This window comes from Vombatus ursinus, unplaced genomic scaffold (genome assembly GCF_900497805.2).
Source record: "Vombatus ursinus unplaced genomic scaffold, bare-nosed wombat genome assembly UNPS02014773.1, whole genome shotgun sequence".
NCBI lineage: Eukaryota > Metazoa > Chordata > Mammalia > Diprotodontia > Vombatidae > Vombatus > Vombatus ursinus.
Genome location: NW_020954551.1, coordinates 41643935 through 41666836, shown reverse-complemented (window position 1 = coordinate 41666836; position 22902 = coordinate 41643935). Strand labels below are relative to the sequence as shown.

The following is a 22902-nucleotide window of genomic DNA, read 5'->3' as shown; positions in this document are numbered from 1 at the left end:
ATTTTAAAAAAAGGAAAGCTTGCTGACTTAATTCTGTGTCACATGAGGACTGGTTCATGTTTAGCCTGGCAAAGAGAAACCCTGGGGGAACATGATAGCCCTCTTTAAGTAACTGAAGGGCAGTCATGTGTTTGTAGACTTGATGCATTTGGACCCAGAGGGCAGAAGCAGGAACAATGGGTAGATGTTCCAAGGGGACAAATCTGGGATAGATGTCAGGAAGCCGTTCTGTTCAAAGGACTGATGACCTGACGGATGGGACAGATCACCTCTGCAATCTGGGGAAGTGGTTTGTCACGTTCTGGACACAGCGACCCCCTAATCTGTTCTATCAGCCAGGGCTCTGTTCTGCGCGATGCCGTGGAGACACGGTAGACAGAAATGTATGGGGTCCTCCATTCCAGAGCCGGCGGCATTTCTGGACTGAGGCGGGAAAGCTGCTGTGTGTCCTTGCAATATTGGAGGGGTCTCAAGAAAATTCCCAAGCCTGAGCAGCTGCTGACCCACGAAGGAAGACACTCAGCACATCAATAAACCATCTAACAGGGGCTTTGTCGACCTCCGCCAAGAGGGCAGGCCCTGCGCTGGATGCTGAACAAGAGACGGGGCCTAGCTCTTGAGACTATCACCGTTTACTTGGGGACATGAGAGTCACACATGGGCAACTTAAGGGTGCAGGTGGGTAGCCAATTGTAATGAACAACACAGACTTGAATGCTATAGGGGCTGAAGAGGAAGAGATTGCTATGGGCTAGCAGTTGGCGGTCAGTCAGTATTGGACCACAAACAATAAAGCCCTGGGCTTTGAAGGCTCTGTGGGGTTTAGAAAGGCTGGGGCAGGGGTGGGGATCAGGCTGGCCTGGTTAGATCCAAGTGTATGTGGAGGACACGGAAGCAGGCTGGGGCCAGGCTCTAGCAGGTTCCAGGTCCTCTGCACATAGGCAGGCATGAATACTCACGTTTTCCCTTTCAGCACTGCCATACTTGGCACGAATCCGGGGCTCTCGGACAGTGGCCAGGTTGGTGCCCGTGACGGTGAGGAGTGTTCCGCCGCTGGGGGGCCAGAGGGATACATGGGTCACCTGGGGGACGGCAACTCCTGACCGCCTCCAAACTCACCCACCATTAGGTCAGGCTTTCACTCCTCCTGGCCCTCAGTCACTAGCTTTGCACAGAGCTAAGCCAGGGAAAGGGCTGGCTCTGTCTCTCCCTCCCCAAAAACTCTAAGATAGCTCAGAATTCCAACTGGTACAGCAGGACCGAGCTGCCATCCATTTATCTACACTGCTGCTCGATTTGTACCAGGCCTACTTCCAGAAAGACTCGAGATGGTTTACAGATTAAAATACATAGTGTGAGATAAGACAATTAAAGATAAAACAGAAGAAAGACCATCTGATAGAAGGACAAACTGATGCTTTCAGGCACCTGAGTTGAGTAGATTTATAACACTTGGTTTAGGTCTGAGCTTTCTGGGGCCTGACTGCCCCCAAACATGAAGAATCACAGAAGACCTGTTTTCTGACCAGGACAGCATACACACTCATTTGCAGAGATAAAAGCCTTCCTTGGAACTAATTTCAGATAGGAATCACACAGTGGAAAGGATTGCTTACAAGTTAGGGACCTGCCCCCTTGCCTCAAATGCCCCTGAATCCCCATCTCCAAAGTACCTACTCATAGCTCCCGGGGTCCAAGGAATGGTTCCCCTACCCAGAATTTGTTAGGATGCTAGATTTAGAGGCAGAAGGGCCCTTAGCAGCCAACTAGCCCAGCCCCCTCAAATTATAGATGAAGAAATTGTGCCCCAGGGACATTAAGGGATTTACCCAGGGTCACAGGGCTAATAAGTATACCAGGTGGGGTTTGAGCTTTGATCTTGCTGACTCCAAGGCAGGCAAGCCATGAGCTACACCACCATGACCCAGGTTCGGACTAGCCTTGGACCCTTCTCCCTCTGTCCTATACCTAAGCAGCCCCTCTTTTGCTGGCTGGAGCCCAGAGGCAGGCCCTGGCAGTGCCCTGATAATCCTTCTCTGTTCTCTACCTGTTAATACTCCACTCAGGGTCAATCTTCTGGATGGTAGGGTCCTCGGTGTAATTGTATTTCACATCAGAGTTGCTGAGTTCAGCCCGGTTAATGTTGATGACAATGTTGGCACCACCAGGATTCTGTCCTGGGGGGGTGCGGCAGCGGATTTCCCGGGAATTTCTCCTGGGGGAAAAAAGAGGGGAGAGAGGTCAGTGGCCATGAGCACGGTCTAGGGAAAAGAACATTGGATTTGAAGTCAGAGCCCCTGAGTGTGAACATGGCATTTGGTCCTTAGAACCTGGGTGGCTTTGGACAAACCCCTGGACTTTTCTAGGATATGGCTTCCTCATCCATATTAAGACTAGATCAGGACATGTCTGGACCCCTGGGCTTTTAGTAATAAACCTTCCCTTAAATGCTCCCCACTCAAAATGGAAGGAAACAAATTCTAGTATTTACCCAGAATATTCTCATAAGAAATAAATAAGCAAATTAATTCATTTTGATGAGATAATATTGCAAAGCCCAGGTTGGGAAACCAAAAAATATATCAACAGTATATGTTTCAATACTGCATGATGGTTTACCTAGAAAACCCTAGAAAATACACACTAAACTATGATTCTGGTAGGGAGGGCGCTGGGACCAAGAGAGTTCAAACACACTTCCTGCCATTTTCCATCATCAGTGGTCCCTTAGAGCTCCCTGTTGTCAGTGATGCCCAGGGTCCTGGATTGGATCTCTTTCAAGACAGGACAGGTCAGCTCCATCCAAAACTTCAGCTCCTCCTGCTTTCCTGAGTGCCTTTCTCACCAGACTCCAATCTCTTTCTTGAAACCTAAATACCACCCATCTTCACCTCTGCCTATACTTGAGCTAGGGAAGACGGGCCACAGGCCCCATCCCAGGGTTGTCTGCCTGGGGTCTGTGGACCTTTGATCATGCTCAAAACATCTTCATTGTCATGATCCCAAGAAAACCAACACCACTACATAGACTGAAAATCACCAACAGAACACATATGCTCATGCGAAAATTGTGTGCGCACACATGCAAACACACACGCTCATCCAATTGTCCGTGTCTAGGAATGGGTGCATTTTGGAGATGACTTGTGGTCTTCAGGCCTGGGATGGACGCCAGAGAAGGCAGGATTCATCCCGGTCTTCCCTGATGGTCACAGTTTCCTTTGTTTCTGTTCCTGCTGAGTCCCTCTCTGTTTCATCCTCCATATCTCCCTCTGCTATCAGCCTCTTTATTTTCCCTCTAAAGTATGGCGACGTGGGAGGTATAATTCCCATTTACTTATCACCTCGGAGGTCTGGAGCATCTCCTTCCTGTCTCTGGCCCTCCCTCAGTTTCCTGATTAGTCAAATGAGGTGCTTGAATTGAGTGATCCTTAAGGTCCATTCTGTCTCTATTCTATAATTCAATTGTGTGGAGCCTCTGTACTGGGACTCTATTCTCTCCATTAAAAATTCTCTTTCCAACACACATACACACACACACGCAGACACACATTCACACACTTTTCCCCCACAGCGGGGCTGTACTGTACAGAATCACTTCCACTCCCTCACCAAGGATAGGAAGGTTTCCAAGACACAAGGGTTGGAATGCAAAAGGTCACCCCTCAGTCACTCAATAAGGCAAATTCCCCAGCATTCCCCTAAGGAACTGCAGGTAATCAAGGCTTAACTGTACCAACAGAGTAGGCCCAGAGAGGGAGGTACCAGCAGACACACACCCTTCCCAAACTGAGGCCAGTATCTCTGCACAGGCCCTGGGCTGCTGCAAACAGCAATGATTAGTGCTGATAACTGGTAATTACTGCAGGAAAATATTTAAAGAGCCGCTCCATTATCATCCCTAATCTAAAAATTATCCACTTCGAGCCTAGGGGCTTTTGTTAACATTTCTTTTTTTCTCTCTTAAAAAAAAAAAACACAAAAATTTAAATACTTTTTCTCCCAGATTAATTTTTCCTGGAAGAGAATGACTGGGTCTGTGCCAATCCAAGAGCTGACTGAAACTGAAGTGTTCTCACAATCCCAGGCCTAACCCCTTTTCCACGTTGGGTCCCCTCAAGGATGGTCTGCAAGAGACCCTGCCCCCCGGCCTTGCCCGATGGCTCCTGGCATAGCCCTGCCTCCAGCCTTCCCTATCCCTAGCTGCCTCCCCTCCTCTATCCCTGGGGTTTCCATGGTAACCTTCCCCCTCCTCTGAGTTTCCATGGTGATAGCTCCCCTAACCCAGGTTCGACACGGCAGCTTTCCCCAACAAGAGCGTCTCTGTGGTTTCCATGACAGCCCTGAGGCCCACCCCCAACGTGCCCACATCAGTTGACTGTAGCCCCCTCCTCCTGCCCTCTCCCCACAGTGAGCCCCCACGCCCACTCTTCAACGTACCAGGAGAAAGTGCAGGGCCGGCCCCCGATGGAGACGGCCACATCACTGCCGGCATTCAGGTGATTTCCCTCAATACCAATCCAGGTACCCCCAGAAAGTGGACCACGAGCAGGGGTCACCCGGTAGAAGGTGGGGGTCTGCAGAGAAAAGGACGAGGTCAGGGAGGATTTCTGGGTGCTCCGGAAGGAGGGGCTGACCGTGAAGACACCCACTGAGGTTCAATTTCAAGAGTACATTTGGAGGGGTCGGGGGGCAGGATACCAGACCGGTCCAAACCTCTAAGGCTCCAAGAACAATGACTGGAGAGCCAGGCTGCACCCCTTGGAGGAATGCTGCGTTGCCCAGAGCAAGTCACTTACATCCTCCACTTCAAGTCTCCACAGTATGTAAATGGGCATATGCCTATTTGTGTATCTCCCTTCCATACAGAACAGTAAATATACTGGGCAAAATATATCAGGCTGCACAAATACAAGGTAGGTTTATTTTTATATTTCCCTGCCTAGTGAAACTCCATCTGAAGGAAAAAAATCTGTAGGTAACTGGCTTCCTCCCCCACTGAGAACTCTCAGAATGCACGCCAGACAACATGTCGTGGTAGGGGAAGCGTGGGGCTGCTTGTCGCTTGACCTGGGTTCTAATCTCGGCTCTGCTAAGAACAAACAGGCAAGTCCCCTCCCTCTCTGGACCTCAGTCTCGAGACCTAGAAAATGAAGGAGTTGACCTGGAGGATTTCTGACATTTCTATGAGCTCCCTGTGTCTGCTGCTGGGTTGGGGACCCTGGAGGGGGTGTGAGGCTGGCCAACAGGCCAGGGGGAGGAAGGCAAGGAATGTCTTACCACGAACGTGAACCTCTTGGGAGACATGGCGCGGTAGTGAGGGGAACAGTCTCGCACGCACACCTCCACCAGGGCGTCGTGAGCTCGGCCGAGGCTCGCGTCTCCGATCTCACAGACAATCCTGGAGGGAAGCCAAGGTGGTCGTTGTTGTTGGCTCTCAGCAAGAGGAGGAGTGTGGGGGCAGGATGGAGGAATAAGAGGCCGGGAGTGTGGACCATGGAAGTCATCCGGCCCCACCCCACTCATTTTACATGTGGGGAGACTGAGGTTCAGAAGTTAAGTGACTTGTCATGGACACAAAGCAAGGAAGAAACAGTACCAGGATTTGAACCCAGGACCTCTGACTCCATTTTCTCCATTTCCTCCATTTCACCCTGATGTGTTGGCCAGAAGAGGGATGGCTTCTAGGCTCAGGGTGGGGCAGCCTGGAAAGGCCTTTTCTAGGATGGTAGAGCCAGAAGGTTACTGGATCCAATCCCTTCCTTTTACAGATGAGGCAAGTGACCACTTCCAGGTCACACAGCGAGTAAGTGTCAGAGGAGGCCTTGAATGCGCCGTCCAGCATACCACCCACGAGGCCCTCTTGAGCATCCATTCTCTCTTGGGCTGACTGTTTACAAACTAAGCCAACATCTTCTCAAGGAGCATCACTAACCTTTGCAAGGCCCATTCCTCCCCCATGCCCAAACCCCCAAGATGTTCACCCTTTGTAAATAAAGCCAGTAAGAAACACTGCAAAGAACAGCAGATTTTAAGTCAGAAGATCTGAGTTTGAATCCTAGCTCACTCAAACAATAAGCATTTCTTTAGTGCCTACTGTGTACCAGGCACAACAGCTTTACTATGTATGATCTGGGTGACCTTAGACAAGTCATTTCACTTCTTTAGAAAATGACAGGGTTGGAAGAGATAATCTCTAAGACATGTTCTAGCGCTATCGATCCTTTGAGGCTCAAATGAGACAAAAATATTCTGGGCAACAACTCACGTCCCAAGCTGGCTAATGTTCCAAGCTCTAGCAGGATGCAAGGGGGCCCGGAAGAGGCAGGGGCCTCAGTTCCAGGAAGGAAAAAGGATGACTGACAAAAGGTGACGCCCACCCATGCCTCTGCTTAGGGGCCTGCTTGGCCCACCGGCCTGGGAGTCAAAGGCCACTGATCTTAACGGAAGGTGTCCAGGTGCCATGGAAAGAATAAATAAAAATAATAATAAACAGCAACAATAGCAACTCCCATTTCCACACTGCTTTAGGGTCTACAAAGCTCCTTCCTTCCAAAGGCGATCGAGACGATTAGGCATTTTAAGCACTTACTGTGTACTAGGCATACAAAGGAACGTAAGAGTCACCTTCCCTCAAGGGGCTCACATACTAACAGGGGAAACAACAAGAAATACCAAGGCACACACAAGATATATACAGTGTAAATGGAAGGGAAATGTTAATGTCCCCATTCGACAGATTTGAAAGGTGAGGCCTGCAGAGATCTTCCCCATGGTCACCTAATAGTAACTGGCAAGCAAGATTTGTATTCAGGTCTTCTGATACATCCGTTGTTCTTTTTACTACCCTCAAGAAACGGGAGTGAAGAGATTTGTATTTTCATTCTAGTTCTTGTACTAACTCACTGGACAAGTGATTTCAACTCTCTGAGCCTCAATTTTCTCACCTGTAAAATGGACAAAATATTTCTTGCCCAGCCTTCCTCACAGTTTAAGTAAAGAATAAATAAAGCAATGCATGTAGAAAGGTGGGGCTGTGATTAATGATTAAATCCTTTCTCCCCAGGATTGGGCTCAGGGGTCCAAGAACTCCAGCGAGCTAAGGGCCCCTTCTCTACTGTGCATCAGCCCCCCTCCTCCCTCACCCGCTGTCCCCACTCACTGCTCGGCGCTGATGTATTCACTCTCGATGGGACTGCATATCACCTTCCCCACACGCACACCCAACCTCACGTCCTCGAACTTCAGGCCGAGGTTCTCGCCCGTGATGGTGAGCCGAGTACCACCTTGCCTAGGGCCGGTCTCCGGCGAAAGCTGAGGAGAAAGAAAGGAACAATGACGTGGCCTTGGGGAGAGGCCGAGGGATCGGCAGAGCGTGGCTCGTGGGGCCAGCTGAGAGCCGGGGCTGGGGAATGGCGCCACATGGGGCAGGGCTTCTCGGCCATGTGCCACCCACGCTCAAACCGTGGGTCAGCATGAAGGCAAAGGCCACAGATTTCAGGAAGGACAAAGACCTTCCATAGATGGGAAGAGGACCACAAGAAGCAGCTGGGTCGTGGTTGGAAGGATGGAACGCCCAGTGGGCCACACAGCGGTTCAAGTGTCCAGCAGAAACCTTGTCTCTTAGGAGCTCATTTATTTGATCTGATACTTGGCTCCAGCAGGTACCCCTGACTGAAGATCCATGTGGCCCAAAGGGGTGCCCTTCTCCCTTTCCTCTTCCCTTCTGCTTTAACTATTAATGACAGCCTCAGGGGGGAAGCAAGACCCAGGTCCTTGACCCTGTGCATGCCCATGGAACCTCAGGGGTGCTCCTGAAGACCAGTATAGCCAGCTTGGGACAAAAACTCACCCTCCTGGGGCATGAATGGGTTCGTGGTCATGTTACCAGTGAGGAGAAGGAGAGAGCAGGACTGAACGGAGGTGTCCCAATTCTTGCCTCGTGAACAAGGGCATTTCTTATTATATAAGAGACAGCCAGAGAAACAGGGTTAGCCTGTTTCCAGGGTGAAGGGTCAATCTATGGCCTGGATTAGAGATCAGCCTGTGGCTAATGCTTGTGATCATAAGATGGTCAAAGAGTCAGGAGAATCTGTGGTCAACCTGCGGCCACAGTTTGTGGTGGAACTATGACCAAAGAGACAGGGCGAGTCTGTGGTCAGGATTAGTGGTCAGTCTGCGGCTAGGACTAGTGGGTCAACCTGTGACCAGAATGAGAGGTCAGTGTCCGGTCAGGGGTACGGATTAGGGGCGAGAACAAGGCCAAAGTCAGGGCTCGGCAATTGGCCACAGTACAAAGCAAACCCAATTGGCCTTACAATTCCCTTTTCTCTATCCTGCCTCTAGTTTCTCATGCCCCTTCCTTTCTTTGTCATCCTCATCCTGGACCTTCACCCACAACCACGATCCCCACTTCCTTTCCCCTCCTCTGCCCTCCCCTCCCCCCTCTCCCGGATGCCCGTCCTACCTTGAGGATCTTGGGGTCTGCGCAGCGGCTGTTGCCGCTACTGGCGTGCATCCAGCCAATATCCGGGGCGGGGCAGTGATGGCGTAGGGAGCATCGCTTCTCAGCTAAGCACCAGCCACACTCAAATCGTGGGTCCGCTTTGAGGCACAGCCCGCAGCTCTCACGAAGGGCAGAGCACTTATACAGATGAGCTGAGGAGCAGAAGAGGAAAGGCAGGGGTCAGGGGAGGGCCCATGGCTCATCTCTTCTGAAACTGCTTAGGATGGGAGGTGGGCAGGGTTGAGCTAGCCAGGCTGACCTGACCCCTTCTAGCCTTTCCAAATCAGCTGCTTCATTCTACCATCCCAGCGTCCTTGCAGGGTTCTCCTACTAGTAACTCCTCGACTCTTCCCTCTAACCTCCCCTCTAAAAGCCCTCCACTGAGGATGGCAGGGAGCATCAGGGCCAAGGTCATGGTCAGCTTGGGGTCCAGTCCCCTCCACTCACCTTGGATGTTCTGGGGGTTGTCAATGACAAAGTTGCCATTCCACACAACAGAGAGGTTGACGGGCAGGTCGCTGATGTCATTCCCTTCATAGGTGTACTGTGGGAGGGGATAAAGAGAGCGTTTGGTCAGGAAGAAGGGTGACAAGGGGCTTCAGGGACGAGTCACATAAGCCTGATGTCAGGGAAAAGCCATGATCTGGCAAACACTCCCGAGCCCCCCAGGGGACAGTTCTGCAGGATTTAGGGTCGTATAGAAATGCATGGTGACGGCTCCCAACACATGAGTGCATCCCTGCACCCCTGACCCACAGGCCTTTTGATTCTCATCTAAGCTGAGTTTTCACTGTCACTCCACTCTCTAGTCCCTCAAGGGTCACTGACGTCCCTGTGACCTCCAGCTTCAGACCCCAGGTCTCTGCTGCACCCAGGCTGACCATGCTGGCCGAGTCAGTGGCCCCACCTGCGAGCTCACAGGCTCAGCAGGGCACGCACACTCCCTGAATAAAAGACCTTCAACTTTCCCTAAAGCCATGTTAGTTTAAACAAAGTGTTAACTTCCCTGGGTTTCCTACATTTAAGCTCCCTAATTTTCAGCAGACACCCTTGACTCTGAACTCTGACCAGCAGCTGGCCCACATATATAATTCTGCAGCAGTCGATCTGCCTGGCTTTGTATGACATCTATTCTCCTGCCCCTGCCTCCTACCTTGGACGTCCTGCCTTCCCCGAGGGTGACCCTTCCTGATGTCAGGAGAATTTCCTAATTACTAGCACACGGGGACTTTCCTAATTGTTGGCACCCACTGGCCCCGCTTCTCTGCTGGTGCACGAGGTCAGATTCTGCATATGCTGGGCTCATCCAGACCCCCTGTAGGTCACATCACTGCTCCTGCTCTTACTGTGTGGAAAGCATCTGTGCTCATCAACAGCCCCCATCCACCATTCCTAATCTCCACCATGGATTCCTGTTACTCTCCTCTTCTCACACGCCCCCTCCTCCAGGAAGCCTTCCCTGACCACCCTAGGTCCCAGTGTTCTGCCATTCCTTAAAGAGGACTTAGAGTTCAGCTGTTCTTTCATTTTTTTCATGGGTGTCAGTTTTTGGAAACATTCTCCAGAGAAGGAAGGCTTGGATTACTCCTTGTGATTTCCCAATTCTGGTTATTTCACATTAGCAAGGCAGGCTCAGCTAAGCAATAGCGACCTAATCCTAGAGTCAAGAAGACCTGAGTTCAAAACCCATCTGAGACCCTTACTAACTGTGTGACCCTAGGCGAGTCACTGGACCTCATCTCCCCTGCCTTTAGGTTAGACTCCAGGACTTCTGAAGTCCATTCCGGATGAAGCTATGTCTTACGCCTGCTGTGTAAAGTCCTGATTCTTTAGCCTGGCACTCCACAACTGGTCGAAACATAAACGTCCAGTCTCATCTCCACTGGCTCCTTCATAAGCATCCAGGAAGACAAGATTTCTTCCTGTTCCCCCAAACAAACTATCTTCCTCTACATTGGTGCCTTCCTTTGTTTATGATTCTGCTTGGAATGCCTTGAAGATATATCTCTCTCTGTCAAAATCCCCCTCCTTCAAAGCCTCAATATCACCTCCTTCATGAAAATTCTTCTCCTTCTTCTGTCCTCCCAGGGACACTTGCCCCCTTGGGCCAAATAAAGGAACCGGTGTGAGGGTGGGTACAGTTCTAGCAAATGAGGAATCAGGAAAAACCTCTTGGAAGAGGAGACACGTGAAGCAGGCTTTCAAGGAAGAAGGTAAGGTAAGGATGGAGAGCATTCCAGGCCACAGCATGGACAGAAGGGAAAACGAGAGAGACAGGAAAGAGAATGATGGCGGAGACACAGGACTTAGCCTATCCTCAGGGCGCTTCCAATCTAGCTGCAGAGAAGCAGAATATGATTAAAAGGGCCCAGAGATGTTAAGAGGAAGTTCACGAAAATGCCCCAGGTTAAACTGGATGTTGAAGGATTTCTGTACGTAGAGACAGCAGGGAGGGGAGTGGAGGAATAGGGAAGGCAAGGAGCTAGAAAACAGGTGGATTTGGGTGAGTAGCCCAGTTTGACTGCAGCATAAAGCATGGGGCCTCAGTTTCCTCATCTGTAAAATGAGGGGATTGGCTTAGATCAGGAATTCTTCACAATTTTTGTGTCATGGACTCCGTGAGCAGTCTTTAGAAACCTATGGACCGCTTCTTAGAATAATGTTTTTAAATGCATAAAATAAAACTCAGAGATTGCAAAGGAAACTAATTATACTGAAATATAGTCATCAAAAGGAAAAAAAAAAAGAAAAAAGAAAAAATCCCAGTTCATGTAGCCCAGGTTAAGAACTAAAGACAAGATGGTCTCTAAGGTCCCTTCTGACATTCTAGGAATCTATTACACCGAAAACAAGTGAGAAAACCTCATACTGAAATAGCTGAGGGTAGATACAAGCCAGAGGGAGGGAGGGCAGGCAGGGGAGGAAGAGGAGAGGACCTGCTCTCTGTAGGTGAAGAGGGCAGATGAGGCCCAGTGAGGATATGGGAACATCGGGAAGGGAGGAGGCTCCATTGGAAGGCGTGGGGAACATCTTGATGGCCCGGTGCTGGGGAGAGGGCCGGGGGCCGAGCTGATCAATGGACAGAGAAGGTTTCTAACTGAAACTGGCATTTCCAATTTGTACTCTGACACGTCTCATTTGGGGCCCGGGCCGAGCTGGGAGTCATCCAGCCTGTGGCTGTCTAGAAAGCTCTCTTGCATCCCCTGGCTCTGCTTTCCCCCAGAAAGGGACTGCATTTTTGTGGGGGGGGGGGGGGGGGGGGTATATTAACCCTTTGCGATGCAGGTGAAAAGCTCACCTTCATCTCCTTCTAACCCCTATGCAGGATTCTGAGCAGAGAGAGGGCATTTAAAGTTAGAGGACCCGAGTATGAATCTTGGTGCTTCCACTGACCCTGGGTAAGGCAGCTAGGTGGTGCCATAGTGCACAGAACCCACGCCCTGGAGTCAGGAAGAGTCGAGTTCAAATTCAGCCTCAGACCCTTACTAGCTGTGTGACCCTGGGCAAGTCACTTAACCCTGTCTGCCTCAGTTTCCTCATTTGTAAAATGAGCTGGAGAAAGAAATGGCAAACATTCCAGTATCTCTGCCAAGAAAACTCCAAATGGGAAGAGTCAGACATGACTGAAAAATGACTCAACAAAGACACTTAATCTCTCTTGGCCTCAGTTTCCTCCTAAGTCAGATGCGAAGGTTAGACTAGGTCAGAGGTATCAAACTCACAAACCTATGGAACCAGATTAAAAACATAACCATGGGAAACAGATAAAAATACAATACAACACAGATGTTAATTTGTGGTTTTCTAAGTCAATATGCAGCCCCAAGAAGAAATTCCTCTCCGTTGGATTTGACAAGATGGGAGGAGGAGCCCTTGAAGGTTCAAATCTATGACTCAGGATCTGCCACATGGACAGAATAGTGAGATCGCAGCTGCATGTGGCGTGAAGGTGGTTCTAGAAGCAATATCCAGCTTAGCGCACCAAGCAAGGGACCAGGGGCCTGAATGAAGGTCCCGAAGCAAAGTACCATTTTCCAGGGGTGAGAAGAAGCCTGAGGCCACCCAGTTCACCCTGCTCATGATCTCTCCCCGTTTCCCTATACCCCGCTCTATTCTAGCCTGGTCTCCTAGGATGGTCTCAGTACTCAGCACCTACATATTCAGCTTTCTCCAAGGCTCAGCCCTCGGGCCACATCTCCAGCCTGCAGCCTCCTGGTGGACACCCCGGGCCTTCCCCCTCCTCCCAGCCGTGATCACGTCCTCTCCAGGGCTCACACAGTGTGCCAACCATCAATACATCCCTTATACAGCTACTACCACTCACACCTTCACAATGTGCGAAAACTCCCATGCCCTCCACTTCTATCACCCCCCGCCCCTTCTTACATAGTCAGATCACACACGTTTTCTCTTGCACACATTCTCTATACACAAGCTTATGCCTATAAACACAGACACACGTATTCATTTGACAAAGTCATTATTTATTAAGCACCTACTATGTGTATCCCATTAGATCATAAGCTCCTTGAGGAAAAAGCACCCTATAACTGCTAGTTATTATTTTTACCATTATTATTATGAACCTGCTATGTACAGGGTGCTACACTAAATGCTAATAAGAAAAAGAAAAAAACCGAGGAAGTTCCTGCCCTCAGGAAGCTTACACTGCATTACAAGCGAGATAGGGAAAGAGCATGTATGCATAGAACTAAATTCAAAATATGAAGTTGTTACATAATTATATAAATAGGATTTATAAATTTATTTATAAATAAAATTATATAAATAATTATATAAATAAAGTCTTTCTATAAATAATCTGGAGGAGGTGATATGCACATTCTTTTATTCATCATCCATAGACACACACTCACATTTGCATAGATAGTTTGTCTTTCCTGGTCTACACATGTCTACACACATATACATACTCACACACGCCCCTTCCCTTACACACATTATAAACATTCTGGTGTGTGCTGCTGTGTGTGTATACACACACACACACACACACACACAAAGAGGCAGCATGATATAGAGGAAGAACACCCTCAGCTGTTAGTGTCGGCCCCCCTCACCCCCCAAAGTTCCCCTGTATCTGTTGGGTATCTAGCTTTGGTATACCTATGAATGTACATGACATCTCCCCCAAGGGAATGGAAGCCATCGAGGACTTGGGAGGGAAGAGAGAACTGGACCAGTAGTGGCCAGCTGGGTGAGCCCCAGGGCACATCCTGTGTCCTCTCAGCCTCAGCTCCCCACATCTGTCCAATGGGACTGCTAATAAGGCCTTTCCCAGGGTCACTGGGAAGTTCCAGTGAGACCATATGATGGATGTATAGAACTAAAGCACTTGGCAAGCCTTTAAGGGTCATGCTTTATGTTTCCTCAATTGGAAAATGGGGATAATAACAGCACCTACCTCGAAGGGTCATTGCAAGGATTACACGAGACGATATTTGTAAAGCACTTAACACAGTGCCTGGCATATAGTAAGCACTTAATAAATGCTTATTCCCTTCCCTCTCCCCAATGTCAACATCAGCTTTCTCTACATCGTCATACTTGCTCTATACAAACCTATTTCCTCTCTCGCTATCTCCCTTTCTTTTTTTACTCTCTCCCTTCCTCTTTCTCCTCCCTCCCTATCTTTTCTCCCTTTCTCTCTATCCTCCTTCCTTCTCCCCTCTCCCTCCCTCTTCCTTCTCCCCTCTCTTCCCTCCCTTTCTCTGTTCCTTCCCTCCATCTCTCTTCCCCCATCCTTCTCTCTTCCCTCCTTCTCTCTCCCCTCTCTTTCCATCTTCCATCCTTCCCTCTTTTCCCTCATTTTCTTCCCTCTCTTCCCTCCCTACACACACACACACACACACACACACACACACACACTTTCTCTCAAGCTAGCTTTAACAGACACCCTGGCTCTCTCGTTTCATGGCTACGGCACTCAGGTGAGCCCCCCTCCCCATGCCCTTCCCCCTCCCCCGCCCCTCCCGGTATCCCTCCAACTCCAGAACGGCTACAGCTGTGTCCTATTTTTCTGTAGCTGATGACCTCAACTCCTTTCCAGCACTTCGGGGACTGAAGTAATGTACATCGTGTCTCGCTGGGGCTCAACTGCAATTCATCATTATTTTATCTGCAGGAATTTAATTGGATCCTATCAAACTCTCCTGATACTCCCTCTTCACTTTAAACACTGCTGCAGGAAAGATAAATGCAGGCCCAGCCAGGAGAAAGAGAGTGAGTGGGAGCGAGGGCGAGAACGCACCGCGCCGAAGGAAATTTTGGAGACTGGAGCACGGGAGTCTCATTTCCTTGTGCCTAACTGCATAATTAGGGCTCGTGGAGGTCCGTGCTGCTGAAGGGGAGGGGGATGTATGATTTATGTAGCCCAGAAACACTTGCCAGCCCCCGGGAAAGCCCTGACAAGCAAGGGGAGCATCCCCGCTCTCCTCCCGGGGCTTTCTTCCATCCTCCCTTCTCTGTGCTGGTCAGTGTCCCCGGGGCTGCCCTGCGCCCTGGGTGCCAGGACTGGAAACGCCTCCGCAGGGCTGAGGGCAGACAACAGGGGGCGGCCCAGCCCCAGAGATGCTCCCAAATCGAATCTAGCATCCGCATCCCTAAAGTGATTTGTCTGGCAGTTCCGTCACCACGCCCTTATAAGGCAGGGAACACGCTAAGTTAACACACGCTTCCAAGGCAGTATCTGAGAGGCAGGCAGCACGACAAACAGCACCCCCATTTTACAGGAAAGGAAACTGAGGCTCAGAGAGGGAAAAGATTCTACCCACACAGCCAGGAACCACAAACCCCCTGATGGTCGCCAGGACAGGCTGTCCTCATTCCCCTGATTCAGTGGAGTGCAAGTGAAGCCAAAACTGGGGTTCGAGGACTTGGTGAGCGGTCTAGAATCAGAGACTTGGAGAATGAGAGCTGAGAGCAACCTTACGGGTCATCCTGTCTAAACCACCCCACTTCATCTTACAGAGAAGCAACTGAGGTGCAGAGAATCGAACTGTCCACCACGCCGGGCATCTGGTCTAATGTTTTCTAATACAGAAACCGAGGCCCACAGGACCAAGGTCACATGGGTATTAAACAGCAAAGTCATTTGGTGGGGAGTCAGGTAGACCTGAGTTCAAATCCAGTGTCAGAGGCTTCCTGGGTTGGGTCATTTAACCTCTCTGCCTTAGTTTCCTCATCTATAAAATGGGGTAACTAGAGGTAAGGGTTGTGGTAAGGAGAAAGAGAGATACTTGTAAAGTGTTTTGCTACCTTAAAGCATAATATGTAAATGTTAGCTCTTACTATTAATCATTACCAGTAAAGTCACAATTTGAACCTAGAACCTCTGACTCAAAATCCAGCACTGTTTCCACTGTTCCACTGTGCTGAGTGAGAGAATGCACCTGTTGGAGGTCAGATGAAATCCAAGCAGGCAGCCCGCACTCAAGCGTAAGCTTCTTCAGGCCAGGGACTATCTTTTGCCTGTTCAAAGTGCTTAGTGCAGTGCCTGGCACACAGTAGGTGCTTAATAAATGTTTACTGATGGATTGGTTGACTGAAGGGCTAAGCAAGGCACGTGGTCCAACATCCACGAAGACATGAGAAATGAAGGGGGAAGTCAGAAGAGGGATGAGGAGGACCCAGGAGGGCAGAGCTAGGAAAGCTAACTCCAAACACGGGCACCAAGGAGCCCTTTGCTAACTGGAGGCTTCCCAGAAGACGCTTGCTCTGAGGAGGGTCCAGGCCCAGGGCCCAGCCAGTGGGTGGTGAAAGGGAAGCCGGCTGCATCTGATCAGAGCCAAGGCGGAGGAGACGAGGGGGACATACCCAGACACGCCAAACATACCAAGCTCCTCTCCTTGCTACATCAAGGACCCTCCCGAACAATCCTTGGCACCTTCTCGCCCAGACTTCCCCAGGGGAGAACAGGAAAAAAGGAGCTAAAAACCAGCAGGAGAGATGTAACTGACTCTCAGAAGGTCATGGACCTGGAAGACCAACCAGTGAAACCCCTTCATTTGACAGATGAGGAAACCAAGAAAGCATAAGCCGAGAGTCACAGTCAGCATTTAATTAGGCACCTACTATGTGCCAGGTACTGTATTTAGTGCTGGTCACACAGACACCTGGTAGGAGGGCTGGACCTGAGAACCAGGTCTCCGGACTCCTAATCTAGGGCTCTTTCCAATCAGGTGGTACAATGCATAGAGCACTGGGATTGCAGTCAGGAAGATGAGTTCAAATCCTGCCTCAGCTAGCTATGAGACCCTGGGCAAACCACTTAACCTCTAATTTCCTCAGTTTACTCACCTATAAAATGGGGTTGACAAAAATAACACCCACTGCTCCAGGACACTATTGAGATAAAATCTATAGAATATATGTAATTAATATAATATGATATATGTAAAGTCATTTATATGCCTTAAACTTCCATATAAACATTAGTCATTGTTATTATGTGCACTGTCCCACAATGCCTCTGTAACCATCTGCTAAATCAGTTTAAAAAAACATTTAAGATGGTTTGGATTAAAAAAAAAAAATACACATGTCTGACTCCATGCTCTTAAGGTAGTTAGGTAGCACACTGGATAGAGCACTGGTCCTGAAGTCAGAAAGACTCACCTTTCTGAGTTCAAATCTGACCTCAGATATTTTCCAGCTATGTGACCCTGGGCAAGTCACTTAACCTAGTTTGCCTCAGTTTCCTCATCTGTAAAATGAGCTGGAGAAGGAAATGGCAAACCACTCCAGTGTCTCTGCCAAGAAAACCCCCAATGGGATCACAAAGAGTTGGACCTCTTCTGCAGACTCTTTGGTTTAGAAATAAGGCAGTTGGACTATCTGATCTCAGAGTCACTTCAGACTCTAAATCTGTGCTCCCACGACTCTCCCTCCCTCTCCTCTATATGTTTGTCTCTGTATTTCTGGTGCCTAGAACACAGTAGGCACTCAAGAAATGTATGCTGGATTGAATTTAACTGAATCTCTGGGCAGGGGGTTCCTGGCCAATGGGATGATGATGACGATTTTAAGGTATGGAAAGAGCTTTGCATTTGTTGTTTAGTTGTGTCCGATTCTTCATGACCCATTTGGGGTTTTCTTGGCAAAGATACTGGACTGGTTTGCCATTTCCTTCTCCAGCTCATTCTACAGATGAGGAAACTGAGGCAAACAGGGTGAAATGACTTGCCTAGGGTCACACAGCTAGAAAGTGTCTGAGGCTGGATTTGAACTCAGGTCTTCCTGACTCCAGGCCCGCCGCTCTGTGCACTATGGTGCCACCTAGCTGCTTGGGCCTTGCATAAGTTATCTCACTTTATCCTCACAATACTCTGGAAGGAGAGTACTAGTATTATCTCAGTTTTACAGATAAGGAAACCAAGGCTGAGAGGTTAAATGACTTGACCAGGGTCATAGGGTTAGTAGTGCCTGGGGCAGGATTTGAACTTGTATTCCTGACTCCAAGTCAGTGCTCTCACCTAGCATGTCACTTCTTTCTCTTATCCTCGCATACCTGGTTTCTTCCTCCTCTGTGGCCACTGAAGGAGGGTCTCAATGACTGGGGTTCTCCAGAAGCCTTGCTCTAGTAAATCCAGATTCTACCCCCATCTCTTCCATTCCCTAACCGCATGACCTTGAAAGGCTAATAAAATCCCGAGCCCTCAATTTCCACAGCTCTAAAATGAGAGAGCTGGATTTGATGAATTCCTCCAAAAAATCTCCATTCTCTGCTACTGAGCCCAGGGCCTGAGTTCAACTCCAAGTTATGCCCCTTCCAATCTGTGTGACCTTGAACCAAGCACATTCTCTGGACCTCAGTTTCCTCATTTGTAAAATGAGTAGAAAGCCTCTGTCCAGCACTCAATCTATGACCCTATGACCGAGTGATCATCAGGGCTCCTTCTGTTTCTACATGAATGACCATCCTTCAAGATTCTAAGACCTCACCCCAGTGCTGACACTGTGTTCTAAGGTCCTTCCCAGCTCCAACATTCTGGGGTTCTAAGGTTTCTTCCAGTTCTAAGTTATGGTTCTAGACAGTAAGGGACCCTTGGATCCTGGAGGGTTAAGATAAATCAATTTAGAGTCAGAAGGGTCCTCAGGGATATCAAACACGTGACCCACAGTGTACCAGAGTGAAGCCACAACCAAATTAGAATGCAACTGTGAAATATTTAACAAAAAAATTTAAATACAATAAAGGACAGATGTTAATCTGTAGTTTTCTAAGTCAACATGCAAGGCAGGGATCCTTACACAGGGTTCATTGGCCCTAGTTTCCATTTCAATTTGACACCACCTCTCACTTTATAGGTAAGAAAACAAGCCCATAATGATCGAGTGACCTGTCTAAAGTCCCTCTGGTAGCATGCACACCATCATGCATATGCATGTATGTGCAAACACACACTCGTTCCTATAATTCTCAGTCTTGTCTGACACCACTGTAAAATTTAATGTAAAATCAACGTCTGCACATCAAACCATGTTCTCTTATTCCACAATCAGTGCCGAGAGATGCTCCTGCAGAAAACACACCCATCTCTCTGTTTCACAGGCGTCTCCTAAGCAGACCTTTCTATTAGCCCGAACTCCTCCATGTCTACGCACAATGATAACTGACATTCATAATGACGGCCTGGAGGCTTCACGAGAACCAGAAGTGTCTTTTGAATCATCAAAGAAAGATTCAATTAGGCTCTGTGTAGTTTCACCGTTAAAGAGTATTTTATTATATTCTAATTCTTGGAAAATGGGTAATCCATGCGTGGTACCTTTCTAATAATCAGAATCTTAGATTAGCCAGAACACTGCATTCTCTGACTCAGCCAGAGAACAGAGCGTTTTGCTGGAGATGTCCTCTCCAGCAGAAAACAGCTGTTCAGATAAGGAGGAGGGCAAATCCAGGCGACCTGCCCCAGCCCATCACCATGGCCATGGGGGTCCACTCTTCAACTCAGGGTACTCTCTAAATTATAAAAAGATAATAATCACTCTTATCTGCAGATTGAGTTAAACTCCTTGGGGGGACTTTCATATCCATAATCTAACTGTATTCTTATAATTATCCTGAGAGCTGGGTAAGAAAAGGATTGTTGTACCCACTTTGTGGATGAGGAAACTTGAGTTTCTCATCCTCTTCAATAGCCTTCTTATTTAAAAAAATTTAAAAAAAAAAAGGCCCTGTATATACCAAAACATCTACAGTAACATATTTTGTGGTAGCCAAGAACTGGAAACAATGTGGGTTCTCTCCCAGCTTGGGAATGAACAAACAAAACCACAGTATGATGAAAATGCAGTAAGAAAGGATGAATAGGAGTGTTTCAGAGAAACATGGAAGATTTATATGAACTGATACAAAGGGACCATATAAGCAGCGATAACAGCTCCGAGTTCAGAACTTTTACCACAGCTCAGGGCTGCCTCCCCCTCCCACCTTACCAATGGCTTTGGTTAAATGTTTTGTTTTTTCTTGTTACAAGGGAGGGCTGGTGCGGGGATGGGGAGAGAGGTCCACAAAAGACTGTGATGTAAGAATAACACAATGTCTACAATAATGTAAATGAAAACATCACCAAAAAAGAAAGCAAAGTTCTGGAGTAATTAGAATAACCAATTGTGGTCCAGGAGAATGGGCAGTGAAACATACAGACAGGTGGGTGATGTGAGGGTAGAATGTTGCAAACACTGTTTCTGCTGAACCATTTTATCTTTCTTCAAGGACAGGTTCAAGGGGTTTGGGCAAGGGGGTCTATATCTAGAAATGGCTGTGATAATTTTTTTAAGTATCAATACAATTTTTTTTTTAAAAAGAGTGTTCTATGTTCCCAAACACTTACATGTATTTCATTTCTCAACTCAAATTCCTTCAAGGTCTGAGCATAAAAGCCCTAGAACGCAAGGACTTGGCGATGGGCAACGGAGGCATTAAACCATTATTTCAGAGATGAAAAAACAGGCTCACAAAGTGGCAGACACTTGCCCAAGAACACACAAGGAGTCAGGAGCAGAGTTCAGATCTGAATCTCTCCTGGCACCAAGAGCTCCTTCTTAGGTAAGGGTCCAGTGATTTCATCAGAATGGGGACTCCCTCCACCTACATGTCCGTAATAAACATGTCCGAGAGAGTTGTTTTGTATTCAGAAGTTAAATACGTTGCGCATGGTCACACAGCAACAATAATCAATAAGCATCAGAAGGATGATTTGAACCCAAGTCTTCCTAATAGCAAGGCCAGCACAGTCAGCCCACAGCACCACGCTGTTTCCCTTTCCTATTGTGTCTCAGCCAAAACAGGCCATTGAACGGTATCTCTCTGAAGGCATTAACAACACTCAGAGTCAAGGAGCCACTTAACTCCCCATTTCAGGGTTAATTCTCCCCAAATTATGGCACTGGAACGTCTGAGAGGCTACCCTAGCGATGGTGTTCTCCCCTGGCCTTCAGCAGGGGACATTTCCCAGAAGGACTGAAAGGTATGGGGCTTTTTTTTTCCCCCCTTTCTTTTTCCAAAGCTCAAAAAATCCAGGTCTCTGATTTACACTCTAACAGGAAAGGTGTTACCCTGCTATCAATAAACATTTGCTGACCTAAATGACTAAATAATTGATCATAAAGAAGTACTAAGTACCTTGTATCTCATTAGAAGAGCATCTGTAGTGTTGACTGAGCCAGCAGGGGGTTCCTAACTTTTTTTTTTCCTGCTATTCATTGGCCTGCTTTATTAAGTGTGTATACTCCCAGCTAAGGAAAAATGTACAAATCGAGGTAGACCCATATTTAATGCTGGGCTGGTTCCTCCCTCAAACCATCTCCCTCCAACTAAAAGAATTTATCACAAACACAAGAATATTTCACTCTGCCCTGAATTCACTGTCGTGGTCATCATCAAGAGTTCTAGAATCGACCCAAGCAGGGCTGATTGCCGGTTCTCATTGTACAAAGGAGGAAACTGAGGCCCAAGTGGATAAGCAACTTGCTCCAGGGTCCTATGGTCAGTCAATGATAGAGTCAAGACTAGAACCAAGATTTCCTGCAACCCCCTTTTCACTACAGCATCCTACTTTGGGAGGTGGGGAGGACTGGAGAGGGAGTCTCCCAGCAAACGGGAATCAGTTGCCTAAAGCCAGAAGGAGACTCAATTATCATCTCATCCAATATGGCGTCCACTTCTAAGCTCTGTCTCACCCTACCCTATTTTCATGGATATAGCCATGGAACCAACCCCCTGCTGACAGGGAGACAGGGACTGGTTCATTGATTTCATTGGGACAGATGAGAAAATTCCTCTACCATTGCAGGTTGGCATCTACTCTGCCACCAAAGGTCGCCCAGAACACCAAGATGGGGTAACCTGCCCACCACCACGTAGCCAGTACATGTCAAAATCAGGAGGGGAAATCAAGTTTTCCTAGTGTCCCAGGTCAACTCTCCACGTCAAACGTCCCCACGTACGAGAGGCAAAAGGTAGATAATACCACATTTCAAAACTAAGTCACTATGCGGCCCCATGGGGACTGTCACGTACAGATCTGGAGCCCTCATTTACTTGAGTCTGACACCGATTTATCAGCCCATGTGCCTCTCCCTGTGTTCATGGGCCAAGCTCTTTCCCCTCGCAATGACTGCATTTCATTCCCTTTGCTCATATTCACCGCAGGTGAGCAGGCGTATGCGACAACCGGAGCCAATCTAGGGGCCCAGATGGGACATCAGAGGACCCAGGTCAAAACTCATTTCTGCCACTTTACTACTCATGCGACTGTGGCCAAAACCAACTTATTCTTTCTGGGCCTCAGTTTCTTCATTGGTAAATCGAAGGGGGTCAGCCTCGGTGGCCTCTGAGGACCCTGCTTGCTCAAAACCTATGATCCTGTGATCACTGGGCCCCGGGTTTCTCCTCCGTAGAATGAAGGGGCTGGACTTGGTGATCGCTAAGGTACCTTTCGGTGCCAAGATCCGTGCATCTTAGGATCAGTTGTGCAAGGAGCCATGTGAGCACGGGACAGAAAGCAGAGAGAGAGAGAGAGAGTGGGGGAAGGAAGGAAGGGAGGGAGGGAGGGAGGAAGGAAGGAAGGGAGGGGGGAAGGAAGGAAGGGAGGGAGGGAGGGGAGGGAGGGAGGGAGGAAGGAAGGGAGGAAGGGAGGAAGAAAGGGGAAAGGAAGGAAGAAAAGAAGGGGAAAAGAAGGAAGGGAAAAGAAAGGAAGGAAGAAAGGAAGGAAGGGGAAAGGAAAGAAGGAAGGAAGGAAGGGGAAAGGAAGGAAGGAAGGGAAAAGAAAGGAACGAAGGAAGAGAGGGAGTGAGGAAGAAAGGAAGGAAGGAAGAAGAAAGAGAAAGAAAGAAAGAAAGAAAGAAAGAAAGAAAGAAAGAAAGAAAGA

General features: G+C 48.4%; 1 protein-coding gene across 2 annotated transcripts in view; it reads right to left on the bottom strand.

The window, feature by feature from the left end:
- The window catches only part of PLXNA1 (plexin A1), a 308227-nt gene that overhangs the window by 81649 nt on the left and 203676 nt on the right, over positions 1 to 22902 (bottom strand). For both annotated transcript variants that reach the window (XM_027863712.1, XM_027863713.1), the window contains exons 11-17: positions 8954 to 9050; positions 8468 to 8658; positions 7163 to 7314; positions 5281 to 5401; positions 4441 to 4577; positions 2048 to 2215; positions 960 to 1053 (exon numbers count right to left, since the gene is read on the bottom strand). In XM_027863712.1, coding sequence (XP_027719513.1) covers positions 960 to 1053; positions 2048 to 2215; positions 4441 to 4577; positions 5281 to 5401; positions 7163 to 7314; positions 8468 to 8658; positions 8954 to 9050 — 960 coding nt within the window. The remainder of the gene's footprint in view (positions 1 to 959; positions 1054 to 2047; positions 2216 to 4440; positions 4578 to 5280; positions 5402 to 7162; positions 7315 to 8467; positions 8659 to 8953; positions 9051 to 22902) is intronic.